We start from the raw sequence: 18240 nt of genomic DNA, 5'->3' as shown, positions 1-18240 counted from the left end.
TGAATGTGCTGTTTTAATGACATTAATTTTTTTTCTAAATTAAAATTACTTTATGTTCATATCTTAGTGCTTTGCATTTTGTTTTTATAACTGTAGAACATGACAGTGTAAAAATGAATGGAAAACCTGCGACAGGGAGAAGAAAATTCTTTCAAACCTTATGTAACTTATTGTTGGTTTTTGCCGGGAGCTCAAAACTCACTCTATGGTATAAATGTGAAGAGCAGCACTTCAATGCTCTTGAGTTTCTGTTAACCGAAACCATCCAGTAAGGCTGTCAGCGTTGCTACTCTGTAACCTAATATTTCATCCTTCTCAAATGAGTGTCTGTATCCACTGATTCCATTTGATGTTCAATTTACATAATTTCCTGTGTTCTAAACCACAATTCTAAGACTTAAATTTTAGTTCTTTTTCTCTGCTGTCCCTTAAAAGGGGAGAAACTAACTCTAAACCATTTTTTTAAATGCCTGTGTTCCATGTAATATGTTACAGTTTCTTTGTGTGTGTGTTCTTGTTATATTTTAGGTAGCTGAAGCAAAATATTCTACTGAAGTTGCTATAAGAGTATTTTGTTATAAATAATAGCAGTAAAATATACCGTTTCCTCCGGACTGATACTAGTATAAAATGTAGAAGAGGCAGGTAGAAAAATACAAACACAAAGAATGTTGAGCCAACTGCAGAGCTGTGTGACTTGGAAAAATGTCTTGCTTTGATGCATTTTAATGCCTTTTATTCTCTAGTACTGAGTGATATGCTAGACCCTACTTAGAGTAGTGCCTTCTTTCACTTTCTTGTTTATTTTATCTTCAAATATTACAAAATACTAACTTATATAAAATACATTCATGCAACTATGAATTACTTGTAAAGTGAGTATTTTTTTAACATAATTTATTTTGGTCTTACCCGTATTTTCCAGTAGCATGTGAAATAGCCTGATATTAGTCACTTAGTGGCTGCAATTTTTTCTGTGTATGTGAGAGTTTACACTGGTTAGACTTCAGTGAGTACTAGGAGGTGTCAATAGAGATGAAGTCGTATGAAGAGTTTCACAGTAGTGACCAAGTACTATTTCATACAGAAATTCTCAGTAGAAAGTTTATTGCTTGGGATTTTCTTTGTTATCATCTTTACTAGAGTAATATTGTAAGTTTATGATCATCTTACTGATTATAATTGACACTTAATAATTATTAAGTTAAAATAGCACCAAAGAGAAACTAAAGTCAAAGTCTTACTTCAACAACATATTTCAGGATAGTTTCTAGTTAGATAGGTTTTAAGAGTGGAGTTGTTGCACTGTGAGTGGAATTCAGGTGTTTTTTTTTTTTTTTTTTTTTTTTTGGAAAGGAAAGTGTCAAATGAGTGGAATGGATGGGGCAGTATCTGCTCAGCGAGTCTTGTGTGTTTGTAAAGAAATACAAATCCTGGTATCTTTGACTCGTATCTCTTACCAGCCTGGAAAATTTGCAGATACATTGTAAACATCAAGGTTACCCCCTAGGATAACCTCTGTTCTTTTGCCTATTTTGAATTGGTGTAATTATCCTTTTATTATTTTAGCAAAAGGTTTTTAGCCTTTTTTTGAGTGCATAAATGGATCCCTTTCCTAAGGTAACTGTGAGATATTCAGCTACTCTGGGGTAGCAGAGATTTGAAAGACAAGACAGCCCCTGGTCCTTGTGCATCCTTGGGAAAGAGCCTTTGAATCTCCCTGTTTTAATGTCGATCTGCTACCTGACCAGTGAGTTAGTCTGATAATGTTTCCATACCTGAAGCAATTTAAATTTGGATTTGTCAAGTTGTTTAAATAGCTTTGGAATAAATTGGCATCAGTAAAGGAACTGGACATATAACTAGAAACTTGTGAGGTTTTTTGTTTTTGTGTTATATTTCTAATTCAGATGGTATTTCTGTTTGTGCAGATCAGAATTATATCTTGAATCCTAGGGAAAAAATGTATATATACTTTGTAATTAAGTTCTATGTGTTGTTCTGATAATAGATTTTTTTTCTACCGATTTGTGTATCACTGGCAGGATAGAAACGAGGTCAGCAAAATACCCTTTTTAACTTTAACTAACCACCTTTCATCACCAATAAACTGTAGAATAAGTGAAGTATTGTGTTCTATATTTTAGATTATACTGATTTATATGATTTACGCTACTTTCTATAGTTCTTAATTTATATTCCTTTATACAGTTGCCTGTCATAATGCAGCTTTTATTAACAACTCCTTTTTTCTTTTTCTTTTGAGTTTTTCTTGTGTTATGAAATGCTCATTTAGAATGGAGATAAGGCATCAAATAAAGATATTAAACTTCATTGAGAGTATATGTATTTTCACAGTAATATGTAATCCAGCAGTCGGTGGAGAATGGAAACTAAAATTCTTTAAAATCATCTGTCATATTCGTGAGGTTACTTGCCAGATTTCCAATTTATACTGACAATTAACATAAAACATTTGTTGTGGTTAACACAAATGTTACACAAATGTAAATGTGGTTAGCTGTATGATACTAATTTTAACTAAGGATATTAAACATTGCCAGAGTACTTCTGAAGGCACCTTCTGGGTCACAGGGAGAAAGGCAGAGTGTTTTTCACCTTAGTTTAAGCTTTAATATTCTTTTTTAGACTGGTCCCCATAATGTGTTAGAATATTAGATAGAGCAAAACCCAGACATTACAAACACTAAGACCATTCCTCATCTTATGGTTTGTTACTTTCTTTTTTTTCTTCTTCCTTGTCAACAAGCCACTTTTAAAGAAAATTCCCTTTTTCATTTTAACTTTGTTCTAAAACCTGTTGGGTAAATCTGTCCTCAGGAGTGTGCTGTTGCTGTGCTGCTTTGCGACCTCGCTACAAGCGTCTGGTAGACAACATATTTCCTGAAGATCCAAAAGTAAGTGATGACTTAAAACTTAAGCAATTGATGCTTGAAAATGTTTTAGTGAATACATAGTGCTTGAGTTTTTTTTTTCTTTTTTTTCTATTTCACAGTTTCTTGCTATCTTTTTTTTTTATGTTCAATAAAAGATCTTTTTGTAAGAGGTAGCCTTGAGTTACTTCAGCCTTGTCTGAGACCAAAAAAAAAAATCTTGTTTGCATATAGGATAAATTTGTTAAAATTGTGCATTAAATATATGTTATATTCGGGGCTGAGGGATGAAATTAAACTGTACCAGTAGCGTAAAGGTATTTCTCAGAACTGATTATGCATTTTGCTAAATACTGCTTTTGGCTGAAAGGTAGGTAAGGATAATTAGTTCATTTCCTTCAGCAATGCTTTACTTGATTTAAATTGCTGGGTGTTTGTTTTCTTTGTTTGTTTGTTTTTGCAGCTGAGCTGTCAGCAGTTTTTCTCGTAAGTTCTATTTCTTCCAGTTACTTATTCCAGTCTGCAGGAATCCAATCTTTGAACTTCCATGAGACAAAAGCAAAGATGCTTCAAAAGTTTTGTAGTCTCTGTGAATTTGATTTCTGTGGTTTTGTGCCTCTGTTTTAGGATGGTCTTGTTAAAGCCGATATGGAGAAATTGACTTTCTATGCGGTTTCTGCACCAGAAAAACTAGATCGAATTGGTGCTTACCTGGCAGAGAGGCTGAGCAGAGACGTTGTCAGACACCGCTACGGGTAAAGAAATAAACTGCTGCATAAAAGATGGGAAAAAAAGTAGCTGCATTTCATGATCACTGTGATGGTCTAGTTGATAGACCCAGGCCATTGAAAGCCATTCAGAGAATGGGGAAGTGGGAATAGTTTTCAGCCCTGTTTGACTATATTATACTTAAATATGAAGTTAAACTGTATCATTTAAACTGTATCATGTTCTGAGTCTGTTTGAATGAGAACTTTGAAAGATTGTCGAGTAGAAAAATATTGAGTGCAAAAAAGGTTAAGTGGTAAGAGTTGGAAAAGAAAGGAAGTATCTGTAATGGGGATCATTTTTTGGCATTGAGAATGTACCTTTTCTGGAATTTCACAGAATGATTAAATGATTGATCTTTCAGATAATTCATTGTTTCTTCTTTTTTTAACTCTTCTCTTTGGTGTACTTTGTAAAAGTGGATATGTTGCTGACTTTCCATACTGTGACTTTAATGAGCATAAGAGCTAAAGACTAGAAATATGGTGTTTATAATTAAAAATATATACTTCAATTTAATTCTTATTGTATGCTTTTTTTTTTTCTCAGTATTATTCGTTTTGACATGCCTTCTAAAAGCATTCTTACAAAACAAGTAGGAGAAACTGAGGGAATTTCTATTTAAAAAAAATATATATATATAAATATATATTTAAATATATGATAAAATTAAAAAGAGTAAAAAAAAAATTTAAATGTAGGAAATGCCCATACAATTTTAGATTTTTGTAAGAATGTTTCTTCCAGCTATTCATCTCTAAATTCTGTAGCTCTGTAGTAATAAGGACCTAAACTGATGAAATTGAGAATTATGATAAATCAAGCATGTGTGTTAATGTGAGTGTCTCTACAATTTTTAAGGTATGTTTTAATTGCCATGGAAGCCCTGGACCAACTTTTAATGGCTTGCCATTCTCAAAGCATAAAGCCATTTGTAGAAAGTTTCCTTCACATGGTGGCCAAGCTTCTGGAATCAGGAGAACCAAAGCTGCAAGTTCTAGGAACCAATTCTGTGAGTAAACTGAGATGCTGAATCAAATCAGAATAAATCGTTGCTTGTTTTCTAAGGCAAAAAGAGTTTGAGAGTTGACAGTGTGTCAGTTAACATGAATAGAGAAGGTTCTGTATGTAGCAATATTGTCAGTTAGCCATGTTGCAATTGGTGTTTGGACCTAAATGCAACACAGATACAAGCAGACAGGGGAAAAAAAAATCTTTCAAGCTCTTGACTGGGCTTATCTCCTGAAGAAATGATTTTTTTATGCAAGAAACAAAGCTATTCTTTCATATTTTGAATCTTTAGGATAGTCTTCCTGGAGTCATTGCATAGGTAAGGTGGTATTTTCTTTTCCTGCTCTGAGGAATGATGTGGGATAGAGGAAATGAGGCATCTCTGCAGTGATGATACCCCTGATCAAGGTTCCTGTTGTCTGGAAAGTTACCAGGAGGCAAAAAAAGATTCAGCATTCTGGCCTCACCATGGCCTTAGCCTAAATGTTTTGGTGTTCAGCTCCAGGCTTGAAAGGCACAACTGAGGAAGTGATTAGATGAAGATTTGAAGATGCTCTCCTGAGCAAGAAGAGTGATGGATGGTATCAATGTTCTGGTTCTGTCATGTTTCCATTATAGCCATTGTATTTTCCAGCCTGTACAATGTGCCTCTAAGAAATTTCATGATTTTAAGGTGGACTGTTTTGACTTTGATTGCATGTGTGAAGCTGGTCATGATTGCATAGATGAAAGAGTAGTTCTGAGATTTCTTATGCAGGGCCTTGGCCTTTGCTAGTGTATGGGCTCTGTGTGGATTCTCCAAGACTTCCAAGCATCCTTTGAGCATAAATTGCAGTCCAGGGAAGCAGGAAGGTGCAGAGTGTTGCTGCTCTGTAGCAGGATTTCTAGATGCAGTGCAATGCAGAGTCCTGAAAGTGATGAAGGGAAAAAGTGTCTCCTTAGACTCCAAACAAATAGGGCAACTTGACTCAGGATAATTATTTATTTGAGACAGATTACAAACAAAACAAAAAGAATCAGGGTAAAGTAATGCCTGGTTGAGACTGTTTAGGGGAATAGCTTTAAAATTTATTTCCTGGGCTGACAAATAGCAAAAAGCATCAATTTCCTGTTTAATGTGCTCAGTAGGGAGCACTTAATGCCAGCCTCCACTTTGATGTATAAGATCTATGTCTCTTCTGAACAAATATGTTACTGAGCAGATATCCATGTTATGGTCATCTGTTTGATATCCCTGTCAGTTCCTAAGGAAACCTTTTATGAACAAAGCAAGTCAACGGACTTCCTAAATTAAGAAATAATTTGTTTGTCTATTGTAAAATTCAGTAACCAAAAATAATTGTTTTTATAAATAAGATGTCAAATCCTGTAAGAGCAGGAGACCAAATAGTTTATATGCCTCTGACATTTCAAAGGCTAATTTTAGCTCAATTATACTAATTTCCCTAGGCACCTTCCATAGTCAATAGACAGAACAGACTGTCTTTTTGTGTTTACTCTAGAGGAGCAAGCTCTATTGGCACTGACAGATTGCCTTTTCTGGGCATGCTGACCTGCCTTGCTTGTTGAGGAAATTTGGCACCAGACATGAAGATTTGCCATCACTTCTGACATCCTCTTTTTTTGTTTGTTTTTTGTTTTTTTGTTTTAATTCTTTCTTTCCCCCACCCAGAGAAAGAAAAGTGAGTTGTGATTGTAAAGAGTTACTGCTTAGCTCTTTTATAGGTGCTTGAATTATTCTGTTGTATCACATTAGAAAGAAAAGTGGTATTGTCTGCAAGTGCTAAGATAAGTTGTACAGGAAATAAATATCTTTAAACTGGGAAAAGGCAGCCTTCGGAAAAGTTTCAGTGTGCAAAGGCTGAACACATTTTGGGGCCAGTACAAATTTAGGTGAATTCTAATCGTGGGCAATGATTATGGCTATGACTATGTCTTTTAAAGTGTCTTGATTATTTTTCCATCCAAAGCTGGCATCCAAGTTTCACTGGAGTATGAAGGCAAATGTGTCTCCAGCAAAATTTGACTCTTAGCTGCATTGTTTGAGTTGCCTTCTCCCTACCTCCCAAAAAAGCCCCTCACAAACAGGTTTTACTTCAGCTGTGGTGCATCTCATGGCTCCTCATAAGTCAGAGCTTCAGATAAAAACAAATCTTAGTACTAAGTAATTTCTAGTAGCTTTAAGATCTGAAAGCTTCTGCTGTTATCAAAAACTGAGATTTGGAAGCCAGAGAAAAAGCCTTGAAGACAAGAGAAAAAAACCTTGAAGACTGAACTTCTACTTAGTGCTCTATAGCTAATAAAGACCCAAAAGATTAGTTTGTTTGACTTTTTAATTTAAATTCAGTTCTTTTCAGGTTTGCTTTATAAAAGCAAGTTAGAGTTCTCTTTTAGAAAGCCACATAAATTAGCGACTTGAAGATCTAGCATGAAAGTATGTAAATGAAAAGCAGAAATAATGTTTTGTCATAAGCTTAAATTGTTTTTATAAATCAACATAGTTAATTTATATTAACGTCAGTTTATATATATTTGTTATTGCAATAAACAAGTTATTCATATATAATGGAATTGTAAATCTAACTACATCGGCAGAGACTTGAGAACAGGTGGAATTCAGTAGTATATACCTTGAATTTTTATTTTTGCTTTATTTTTATTGTAATAAACCAGATTCCAGTCTGACAGTTGTCTTTTTCTGTTATGAAAGATATTTTTACCATTGACGAAGTAGCATATGCTAGTTCGAAAACTGAAGGAATATGGTGAGAACTGAGGCTTTTTGGTCTTAAATGAGGTATAGTCTGAAGGCTGATTGGCAATAAGCTTTAGTTTTTGGAAACTAATTGCGGAACTAAATTTAGCTTTCTCTAATCACTTCAGTAACAAAATATCATGCAGAACATCTAATTTGGTAAAATAATATATGCAACCCAACTGTTACCTTGTATTGTCGAGATCATTAATAGTTAGTGCTAGGGCAAAATTAATGAATTATGCTTCTTTTCCCTGTTTAGACGGGAAGAGCTCTCTTGAACTTGTTTGAGATTTTATTTCCAGCACAAGCCTTTTCTGGATATATATTCATCTGTCAAACTCTTACGGAGGGTACAAAAAATTCTTTAGAGAACAGCTGGTGAATATAATCAGTTTATGCAATTAACTTTCAGGTGATCGTTTTCTATGTGGAGGAATGTCATTTGAATACAAAACATTTTAATGCAATCTGGAATGTTGACTTGGTGGATTCTTCTGTGTAGTTTGATAGCAAAACATTTTTTTCTATCTGAAATAAGCATATTTCCAATATAATGCCATTTAAATTGTTACCACAAATGTTCTCCCCAGTTGGTAGGATGCCTCATTGAGAAGGACAGTTTCTTATTTGTACCAGTGGAACAATGATACCATTAGTGCTTGGGTTTGGAGTCCTGTGCAGAAGGTGACTGTTCATTAGTCATAATTATATTTAATTTTTAAAGCAAGTTGAATGATACGCCCAAGGGAAACATCACCAGTTGATGGCACATTGGTTTTGTTTCTCATCCTTCTTTCATTCCATGCATTGGTGTGGAATTATGTGCTCATAACATCATTTGTCATCATCAAAGTCTCTAGTAAAACTCAAATACTGCTGTATTCCAGACAGACCTCTTCAGAGATTTGCACAGTGCATCACTGCAGCTTGACGATTTACAGGAACTTATATATATTAACCCCCAGACTCTTTGCATTTTTCTTATGGGGAGTCTTCTCTAGACAGTGATTTGCTAGCTTTTCTTTGAGAATTTTGTGTAAAGTTTTGTCAGTAGCATCACTGAAGTCAAGTTATGACAGATGCTGCTGTTTCTGGATTCACAAAATCTATTTCTTTGTGATAGAAATAAATTAAGCTGGTTTGACATGATTTGTTCTTGACAAATCCATGTTGACTGGTACTTATATTTTTAGATGTTTTCAAATTGTGATTGTTTTTGGAGGCAGGGGAGGAGAAGTAGGGGGAGAAGGGTGGCTTTCTGTGAATTGAAATCAAAGTGGTTGGTCTACAGTTCCCTGACTCCTCTTTTCTCTAGACGGAATTGACAGAAAAACGTGAAGTTCATTTCACTTAGATATTGTTAAAAGTTGATTTTCATTTATTTAATGAAATACTTGATGAAAATTCCAACATGAAGTTTAGGATTCATTATTTTCTTCCACAGAATTGGTTTCACAAGCTTTTCTAACATGCTGCTTTTTCAGTTTGTCAAATTCGCCAACATTGAGGAAGACACCCCTTCCTACCACAGACGCTATGACTTCTTTGTGTCTCGATTCAGTGCCATGTGTCATTCTTGTGATCAAGATCCAGAAATACAAACTGAGTAAGTGTCAGTCCATATGTATGTTTGCAGAGAAACAGCTGAAACATTGATATCATGTCTGTAATGTGTGTAATACGGATTTTAGTATGACATTTAATAGAACAGTTCATTTTCCATGCAGAAAATCTCAGCAACTATTGAAAACCTTAGGTGAGTAGATCTCATGGAGTATTTAAATGGAATTTTACCTGCGTAATGCTGATTTACAAAGATTCCCTTCAGGAAGGCACTACTTAATGCTGGAAATGTGAGTTGCATAAATCATTTAAGAAATTAATGATCTGCTTATGTGAATAGCAAATTGTACATTAAGTCAGTTATTTGAGAATTACTTAAAGTTGCCTTTCCCTAGCTGTCTGCTCTATGATATTGTATAAAACAAATGCTTTCATGAGTTAGTATTACGAATTTTTACAGTGTTATGTAAACATGGCATATTTTTTTTTTTACTTTAGCTCCCCCTAGTGATGTTCTTTTTATGAATTGTGAATATTTAAAACTGGAACTTCTCAGACAATTTAAAGCCTTTCAAAATACATGATAGGCATTTCTCTAGTGCTGTTCTCTTCCACACATTACATTGTGAAAAATCTTGGTGTTAAATATTCATAGAGTCTTTTGGGTGTAGGATTGCTTTGTTGGCTGCAGTTTCAGGAATAGTTGAATTGTCTTCATCTATAACCTGTATTTTTAAAACTTTTTAAAAATTTAATGAAGAATTTTAAAAATTCTTCATTAAACAGAAACAATCCTTACTCTCACTTTTCCTGTAATCTGCTAATTCCTTCTTTCTTTGTTATAATTCGCCATCTTAGATTTCTGATATTGTTAAGCAGAAGTTTCTATAGTAAACTTCTACCTCTTAGAAGGTTACGATTAAACTTTTTGCTTCTCCCATACTTTTGCCGCTGCTTCCTCATCCCTTTTAGAGCCAAAAATATAGGTGCTTAATCATGACTGTATTTTTAGACTTAGGGAATCAGCAATGGTGAACTGCTTGCTTATCCTAAAACATTCTATAGCAGGTTAGGATATGAAACTCAGCTCAAGATTTTAGCATTTTTCTACTTTCACTACCCTCCCAGAAAAGAGAGAATTTTAGTAACAAATTGGAACATGGAATGATTTAAGACATGTTGGAAATCCCCTCACTGATCAACTAAGTATGATCTCCCATTCTGAAGGATATCCCAAAACTCTATACCTCAAAACATAGGTGATTCTTGTTAGAGTGAATTATCTTAATCTTCTGCTCTTCACCTTGTCAGCCTGCACTGCTCCCTGTGCTCTAGTTCTAATGCTGTCAGGGTTGTGGTGCAAGTTCTCCGGGTTGCAATGTAGATGTCTCCTTAGGCAGGAAGGAATTTCATCCTGTTGACATAAAACTGTATACGTGACCTTGATTTAAGTTCAGTCTCTGCTTTTGGAGACTTGCACAAGCTGCTTTTAAAGGAATTAAAGCTCTTGTCAGAACTGTGGTGGAATTTGATGCTGTGCAGTCCTTCAGTAACAAGCTCCTTCTCCTTCCTCTACCCCCAGCCTCCTGTACAATGGTAAGAACATGAAGTTTGTGGCAGTGGCACTCTTGATATGCAGAAGGGTGGTTTTCCCCTGCCTCTGTGAAGCACTAGAAGCATTTACTCAGATAATCAAATCTATAGCAATGTGGCCTTTTCACATCATCCAAAGCATGAACAAATTAAGTTCATTTTAGAGATCTCTAGAATTGTTCTCTCTTATGAAAAGTGACTGTTGGAACTGGCATGCTGAATTTGCTGTAGGTGATTCAACAGAATGGGTGAGCTCTGATTCCAGACGAAAACACTAAATGCAGGTATCACACAGTGCAGCAGATACAGCCCAGGTAGTAACTCAGCTCATCCTACAGTAGAAACCATCCACCTGATAGCTTGAGTTTCCACTGCTGTGTGCACATGCGTTTCTGAATCTTATCCTGAATGTCACTTGATAAGTGAAATTCCCCCTTCAGTGGAGGAGACTAGGAAAAATGTCCATGTGATGGAATTTTAGGCTCTGTGTCATAAGTGTCAGTCAAAGATTCTTAATACTGGAATAGCCCAGCCACATGGTAGCTGCACTACAGCAATAGGAAGTGCTTTTCTAGCTGTTCTGGAACCTCCATAACTCCCTATTCTGTTTATAACCTTATTAAAACTGGAAAGCTCTAGAAGTGCTAAGTTGCTGATACTAGATCCTGGTTGAATGCATGTGATATTCTTCAGAAATAGCTGAAAAGAAGGCTGCAGTCTGATGTATTTACAAAAATTAAATTCCGTCAAAAATATAAATCATAGTGTTCAGTTAGCTCTACAGTTCATCTAGCAAATGTTTTATTTCAATGAATTTGGCTGATCAAAGGCTAGTGTTCAGAATGGAATTAAGCTTTTAAAATTTGAGGGATTTATTAGAAACTTCAAACTTTATCACAGCTTTGTACTGCTTGTTTTATTTGATGTCTGTATCAACCTTTCTTGTACTTATTTTTAGTTGTAAAATTCTGTTCCTGGTACTCATGATAATGACTAATGTCTATTACTGCTTCAACAAAAAATGTTTTGTGATTCTTTTCAGTTGTACAACCTTTTATGAAAATATTGAAAACTTTTTTCTTCAATGTAATGAAAATAGCTAATTTTTAGATTGTCTTTGTTAGAATTTATGTTCTTTTTTCCTTTTTGTTGTTGCTGTTCAGTTCTTGGTTAGTTTTGTTGAAATGGAATATAATCAATCAAAAATCATGCTGTAAGGTGTTGCTTTTCTTTTTTCATTTTCTTTTTTTTCCCCTTCTTCAGGATCCGCATTGCTGGAATTAGGGGCATTCAGGGAGTGGTCCGAAAAACAGTTAATGATGAACTTCGAGCAACTATATGGGAACCTCAGCACATGGATAAGATAGTTCCATCATTGCTGTTTAATATGCAGAAAATAGAAGATATTGACAGGTATTTGAGCTTAAAAAATGTAAATGCTTTTTAATAGTGTTAGGTGCAGCGATGAGCAAGTGCATATTCTTAGGTGATTCAAATAATCATGCTAATTGTATTTGGTTAAAACAGGGCCTTTATTTCTTATCTGGTCATTAATAACAACTCTTTCTCCAGTTGGTAATTAAAGTGAAACTTGAAAATTTCTTTGTATTGTTGGTGAGAATGTCGCAGTTGCAACAGAAATGTCGCCTTTTTTTGTCCATGAGTATGAAAAACACATATTTATGTCTAAACACTGAAAGTATAAAAAGTAGTTACTGGCAGCACAGGAAAATTTCTGTATATCAAACTAAACAAGCTTAAAAACTCACTTCATGTTCAGCACTAGCTTCTTCAGTATTTCCCTGGCAGTAGACTCAAGAGACAATATTACAATGACAGGCATTTCACGTTTTCACATGACTTTCTAGACCTCTCTATTTTTCTTTTCCTCTTCAGCTGAATATTTATCCCCTTTTTTCTAACTACTACTACTTGATTCTTCCTGAAATCAAATAGTTTACCTGCCCATTCTTTATCTACTTGCTGCATATAGCCCATTACCCAGTGATATGGATGTGCTCAGTTGGATTTTACCTGTGTAGAGCAATCTGAACAAGAGCCCATGATTCTGAAACTTTTCTGCAAACAAGGACAGTGTAATTATCTTTTGCTGTCTCTTAAGGGCTCCTTGCATTCAGGTGGGCACTTTTCCTCATAACTCTTTACAGTGTCTTCAAGCTTTTACTTTGCTCAGTACAGCAGAATCAGAGGAATTGCTAACTGCTTGTAGAAAAACTCAGACTAAAGTAGGATTTGGATCAACTGCTTAAAGGAGGTCAGTTTATATATTCTTTAGGACTCATTGTTTGTTGGGCAATGCTGTAGTGGTGGCCAAAAACAAATCTGACAAAAAGCTGTTAATTAAATATCTGAATCTGCTGGAAACTTTTCTATAGTATGCGTACAACAGAAGAAATGACTAATGATTTTCCAAGTGGCAAATAAGGGCCTTTTAAGATACAGATGTGACACACAAGCTGAAAACAGTATTTATAAATTGTTGATCTGGTGGCCTTAATGCTACAGAGAATTTCTCGTTTTGTTTTACATGTGACTTCATATTTATGGAGAGTAAACAGAGGCATCTTGAAGAGTAGGAGTAAGAAACATGTTTTTCTGGCAGATGGAATCAGAGCATTATGTGTGAGAGAAAAGTTTCCAGAAAATATCCCAGCTTAAGAAAATTCCAAACAGTCAGTTATGTCCATTTATGTACATTGGTAAAATGGGGAAAAGGACATGTTAACCACAAGATGTGTTAAACTGGAAATGGAAAGGATGTTTTAACTTAAGGACTTGTAACATGCTTCAGAATATTTGTAAAGCCCAAAATGACAGATTTATTGAAGTCAGGAGACTGTGGCACCTGCTGCAGACTTAGATCTTTTAGTACATTCATAATATTGATCTAAATTCTACTTTGGAGGAATATATATCTTCTGTAGGTGGTTGAACAATAACTGTGAATCGTAGTTGAACATTTCTATAGTTACTGCACTCAACTGTAGCAGTTAAGTTTTATTTAACGTGACCGGTCAAATTAATTGGCTAATTCTTGGGGGTTTTTTAGTAATATAGAAGTTACTACTGTGACATTGCTTGTAACCAATTTGATCCCATGTTTTATGTTTGCTATGGAAATTGCTGTAATGCCTAAAATATTGCTCTTTACAGTTCCTTGTTGCTACCTTTTCTGATAGAGATTACCTGCAATAAAGATGGCAGGATAAATGAAATTCATAAGCATTTTGCAATAAAATAAGTAATCCTTTTCTGGTTCACTGTGGACCTGTGATGATGGTGAAAGCCTTAGCATGAAGGGATGGTAAGGGTTTTGCCAAACATTTTCTGATTATGATCTAAAAACTAAAATCATTACCCATGTTTATCAGCAAAGCAAAATGAACATGAATTTCTTATTTGAATTTAGAAATTCGAGAAGCAGTGTAAAAACTTCTTTTAACTAAAAAGTTCTATTTTTAGATTCATTGTCTTGTGTCTGATATTGCGAAGGAGCACACATCAGTGAGTAACATGGTAGGTCCTGCAAAACTCCAAAACAAAAATGTGATCCCAAGAGACAGTGGGAGATAACTTTGCATTTTCTGATGCTCAGTATCCTAAAAACTTCTGTTTCAGATGAGGAAGTTTTGTCCTGCAAATTCTTCTTGCAACCTATTCTAAACCAGGACTCCAGGCAGTTCTGGGAAGTTGCCTGCTGTGAGATTGCATGTGCAAACACTCAGAAAATGATGGATTCTTACTGCATTTTAACTAATATTCTTCCTGATGTGCCAGCTCTGTGTGTGTTATGCAGTTCGCAGTCTGTCTTTCCTTTTATATTGCTGCTCTGGGGAATTCCTCTATAGGGAATCTATGTCAAAACAGTAATGGGACTAGCTGCTATTCCTGCACTGCCATTCATACCTTTATATTTTGAGAAAGGTGACCGTGTATCTTGAAAACCGTCTAGGCAATATGTGGGGAAAACAGGATGTAAGGAGGCAGGAGTAGAATGTACAGCATGTCACTTCTTTAAATATTTATTTGTTATACATAGGTAAGTATCTTTGTCTTTATCCTGTCTTTATCCTGGGTGTTTTTTTTTTTTTTTTTTTTTTTTTTTTTTTTTTTTATTAGTACTAAAAATCTGACAAGCTAGAATTACCATTGTAACTTCATTTAAAAATAACATAACCAGGCTTACATATATATATATTTTTAATATTAAAACTTTTAGATTGCAATAAGGCTTAAGTACTGGACGATCCTTTTTGTTTGGAAAATTATGGACAACACTATGCAACACTATGGAGTTGCATCTTCATTTGACTAGTGGCGTTTTAATATTCAACTTTCTGTAATTCACTAAAGCTGTGGTTTTATGGTGCTGGAGAGTGAACATTAACAAAAGCTGACACTTCTCATGAATTGTGTTTTAAATATATTTAACACAACCTTGCACTGCAGAACTGATTGAAATTAAGGTTTTAGTGTACCGGTTCCCGCAGTCTAAAAGAAATTCCTAATGCATAGCTACACAGTGTTGATGTAGGTGACTGAATCCTAACTTAAGTTTCTATCTTGGGTTTTGTGCAAGAAATTTCTTGTGGCCTATAAAAATTGCTTTGAATGCTCATTCCTTCTTTATTTTCTTTCTTTTCAACCACTCAGTTTACATAGAACACCAGTATCAGCTTAAAAGTATAATGTATGAAGCACATAATTCAGAGATCCGTCTGATACCTTTATTTTGCAGATCAGATCTCTTTAACTCAGTACTCTTATGTTCTTGTGGTCCTTCATTGATACTAAATAATCCATTTGCTCATTGCTGTGAGAAAGGAGATAGTAGCATGTGACAGTATTAAGACACCGTTCCTGGTGTATTTCAGTGCACTAAAGGAGTAGTAGCAGTCAGAATAAACTCTTATCTTCCCATCCTGTTGTTTTTTTCTCTCCTCCCAGCATGCCATCTTGTTTTATTGTTCCTTACTATCAGTAATAATTTCCATGATTTAAATAACTGTAATGAATTGTTAAGGACAAATTTCTCGAATAACAACCTCCAATATATTTGATGCAAAGTTTGACAGTCTACATTCTTATTCTTCTGTGTTGTTCTCATTTAGTTTTTGACTAAAGAATTCAGTTGCTATGTCATGCTTTTTTCCACATTTAATGTTGTTACGGGAAATAAAATATTCAGAAAGAGTCAGCTTCCAAATTAGACTATGGGAAAAATTACTATTAGTATCCCTTTGTTATATGGTCTGAAGAATGAAGTATTTACAAGTGCCAAAGATGTGTGTTTTCTTTTCCTCACCTTTCCCAAGTTATTAACAGCATATTATGGGATAAGTACGGGGTTCTGACAGCCCTGCAGTGTCATAAAGGTGAGGAAAAACAGATGGCAAGCAAAAGAAGCAGGCTAGCCAACCAGTGGATTTTAGTGTGGTGAAAAATTTTGGATATATGTGTACTGATGCAGACAGTGTAATAAATGTCATACTCTTTGTTCAAGTTCTTCCTAAAAGAGATATAACATTAAGGGATGATCTGTTGAAGTTGACTAGATTCTACAGTGTCTAGTTATGAAGTAGGTAAGTGGGTGACAGTGTTCTAATTGCTCTGATCCAACTTTTTTCTTTTTTTAACTCAAACCATCTGTTACTGCAGGGGATTTGGAGGTTTGTTTCACGCTTGCCCACATAGTATTAGATTCAGTTGTGGGCAGGTGAATGAGATCATTAGAACAATATGACCCAGTGACTGCCTAAATTCTTGCAGTGTCATAGCCTTCATTTGTTGTTAATAATGGGTAATAGTTTGTTAAAATGTAGGTCAAATAAGCATAACTTGCCATTCTTTTGCCATGTGCATATTTGGTAATACAATGCTCTGTGCTGGATGAATGCAGTCCTGTAGTCCTGTTATGAAAGCATTTTATTTGTAGTTCAGCTTGAATCTAGGATTCCTGTTAAGACCAACAGTTTGCCTCATGAATGTTGTCAAACTGAGAGCACATAGTGTAAGTTTAATAATAATAACTGCAATGTATTTTATCTTATTTCAGTAGAACAGGCCCTCCATCCTCTCCTACAGGAGGAGAGAAAGATGAAAATCCTGCTGTGCTGGCTGAGAATTGTTTCAGAGAACTACTAGGACGTGCAACCTATGGGAATATGAATAATGCTGTCAGACCTGTTTTTGCGTAAGTGAGAAATTTATGGAAGATCTTACCCTAATAGATCGAGTATTTCTTTTGATTTTTTTTTCTTTTATATTATCTCTTTAAGAGATAATACAAAAGACTTTGTTTAGTCTCTCTTTTGTCTTGACTGCCTTTTAACTTGAAGATACTTATGCAGGAATATTTGTCCCATGTCACAGAAATGCAATATAATCATTTGTATGGTTGTTTCCTCAGCTGGCCTTTCTTTTGGACATAAAATTGCTTGTTCAGATTGTTAACATTGCATTGATGGCTATTTTAATTAGCAAAGAGGCACAAGCCAAGAAAAGCTTAAGTACCAAAAAAATAAAAAATAGAAGAGCACTATGCCCAAATTAATGAAATCTAAGACTGCTGCTTTCCTTGTGGTTGTCTTCAAAGACTCGTTTTGATATCCTGTAAAAACATCTTTGGCAGCTCATTTGGTGTAGGGCAAGTGTGCAGAGAGTATTCACGTTATGCATTAGTGCCTGCTGTGCAGATTATTGCTGTTATATTAGCTGTCCAAGGTCAGCATTTCTCTATATTATTCTTGATATTGTAGTAGTAGTTTTCTAACTATATAAAACATGTGAGTATTAAATATTAAGATAATTTATTTCACCTTTTCTAGTACCTTCAGTGTAGCGGTGTTCTCAGAAGACAAGTCCTTGTAGGAAGTTCTGTACATGGCAGTATTTGTTTTAAATCATGTCCCTTACTAGTGATGGAGAGCTACTTACCTCTGATCCTAGATTTTTCAAGATATCCATCTGTAATGGGAATATTTGTTTTTAGATGGTCAGCATTCCACCAAAACCAAGTGTTCCCTTCATACAATGACAGACTTCGAAGCTACTGAAAGACATTTTCAGTTTACCACTCTTAAGCAAGAACAAAAAATTGGGAATGGAAGCTAGGGAAGACCTTTTATTTAAGGGTGGAAAGCATAAATCCTTTTTCTCCCATTATAATTTTTTTTACCATGTGCACCTATCCCAGCCTGATATAGTACTGCAGAATTGGATGTTCTGCTTGCTAAGAATTTGCATTCTTTCCCACATTTGGAATTTAATTTCTATTCCCCCCAAATGCTTTCTGCTATTAGTAAACGTTCAGTAATGACAAACGTTGGGTGCTAAGGTTTGGGTGCTAAGCATAATCTGGATGGACTATTTTGAACTCCTTTAAGTTCCTTTTAAGAGCTGATGTCTATAGATGATATCTATTCAAAGACTGAAGGATTTAAGCCTACTGATTGGAGTTAAAATCTGAAGTTACCCGGCTGGTGAGGCTTGAGTTGACCTGTTTTCTCCTTGCCTTTAGCAGAAAATTTCCATTGTTGCAAGTATCTCTAGTGATTAGATATTCTCAAACTCCCTTATTTAATGAAATCTGACAGTTCAGTCTGGCAAACTGCTTAATGAATGTCAGTTTTA

At 35.0% G+C, this 18240-nt stretch overlaps 1 protein-coding gene across 5 annotated transcripts in view; it reads left to right on the top strand.

Annotated features, from left to right (window-relative positions):
- EFR3A (EFR3 homolog A) overlaps positions 1-18240 on the top strand; it is a 58102-nt gene that overhangs the window by 15168 nt on the left and 24694 nt on the right. For 4 of the 5 annotated variants that reach the window (XM_010212415.2, XM_010212411.2, XM_010212409.2 and 1 more), the window contains 6 exons: positions 2842-2918; positions 3522-3649; positions 4524-4674; positions 8916-9037; positions 11851-12000; positions 16664-16801. In XM_010212415.2, coding sequence (XP_010210717.2) covers positions 2842-2918; positions 3522-3649; positions 4524-4674; positions 8916-9037; positions 11851-12000; positions 16664-16801 — 766 coding nt within the window. The remainder of the gene's footprint in view (positions 1-2841; positions 2919-3521; positions 3650-4523; positions 4675-8915; positions 9038-11850; positions 12001-16663; positions 16802-18240) is intronic. The other variant, XM_010212413.2, reaches the window with a different exon arrangement.

The sequence above is a fragment of the Tinamus guttatus genome, unplaced genomic scaffold (assembly GCF_059628265.1).
Source record: "Tinamus guttatus ecotype Peru unplaced genomic scaffold, ASM5962826v1 Tinamus_guttatus_pri_ptg000038l, whole genome shotgun sequence".
Classification (NCBI taxonomy): Eukaryota; Metazoa; Chordata; class Aves; order Tinamiformes; family Tinamidae; genus Tinamus; species Tinamus guttatus.
Note: the sequence above shows the minus strand (reverse complement) of the source record. Positions and strands in the feature narration are given on the sequence as shown.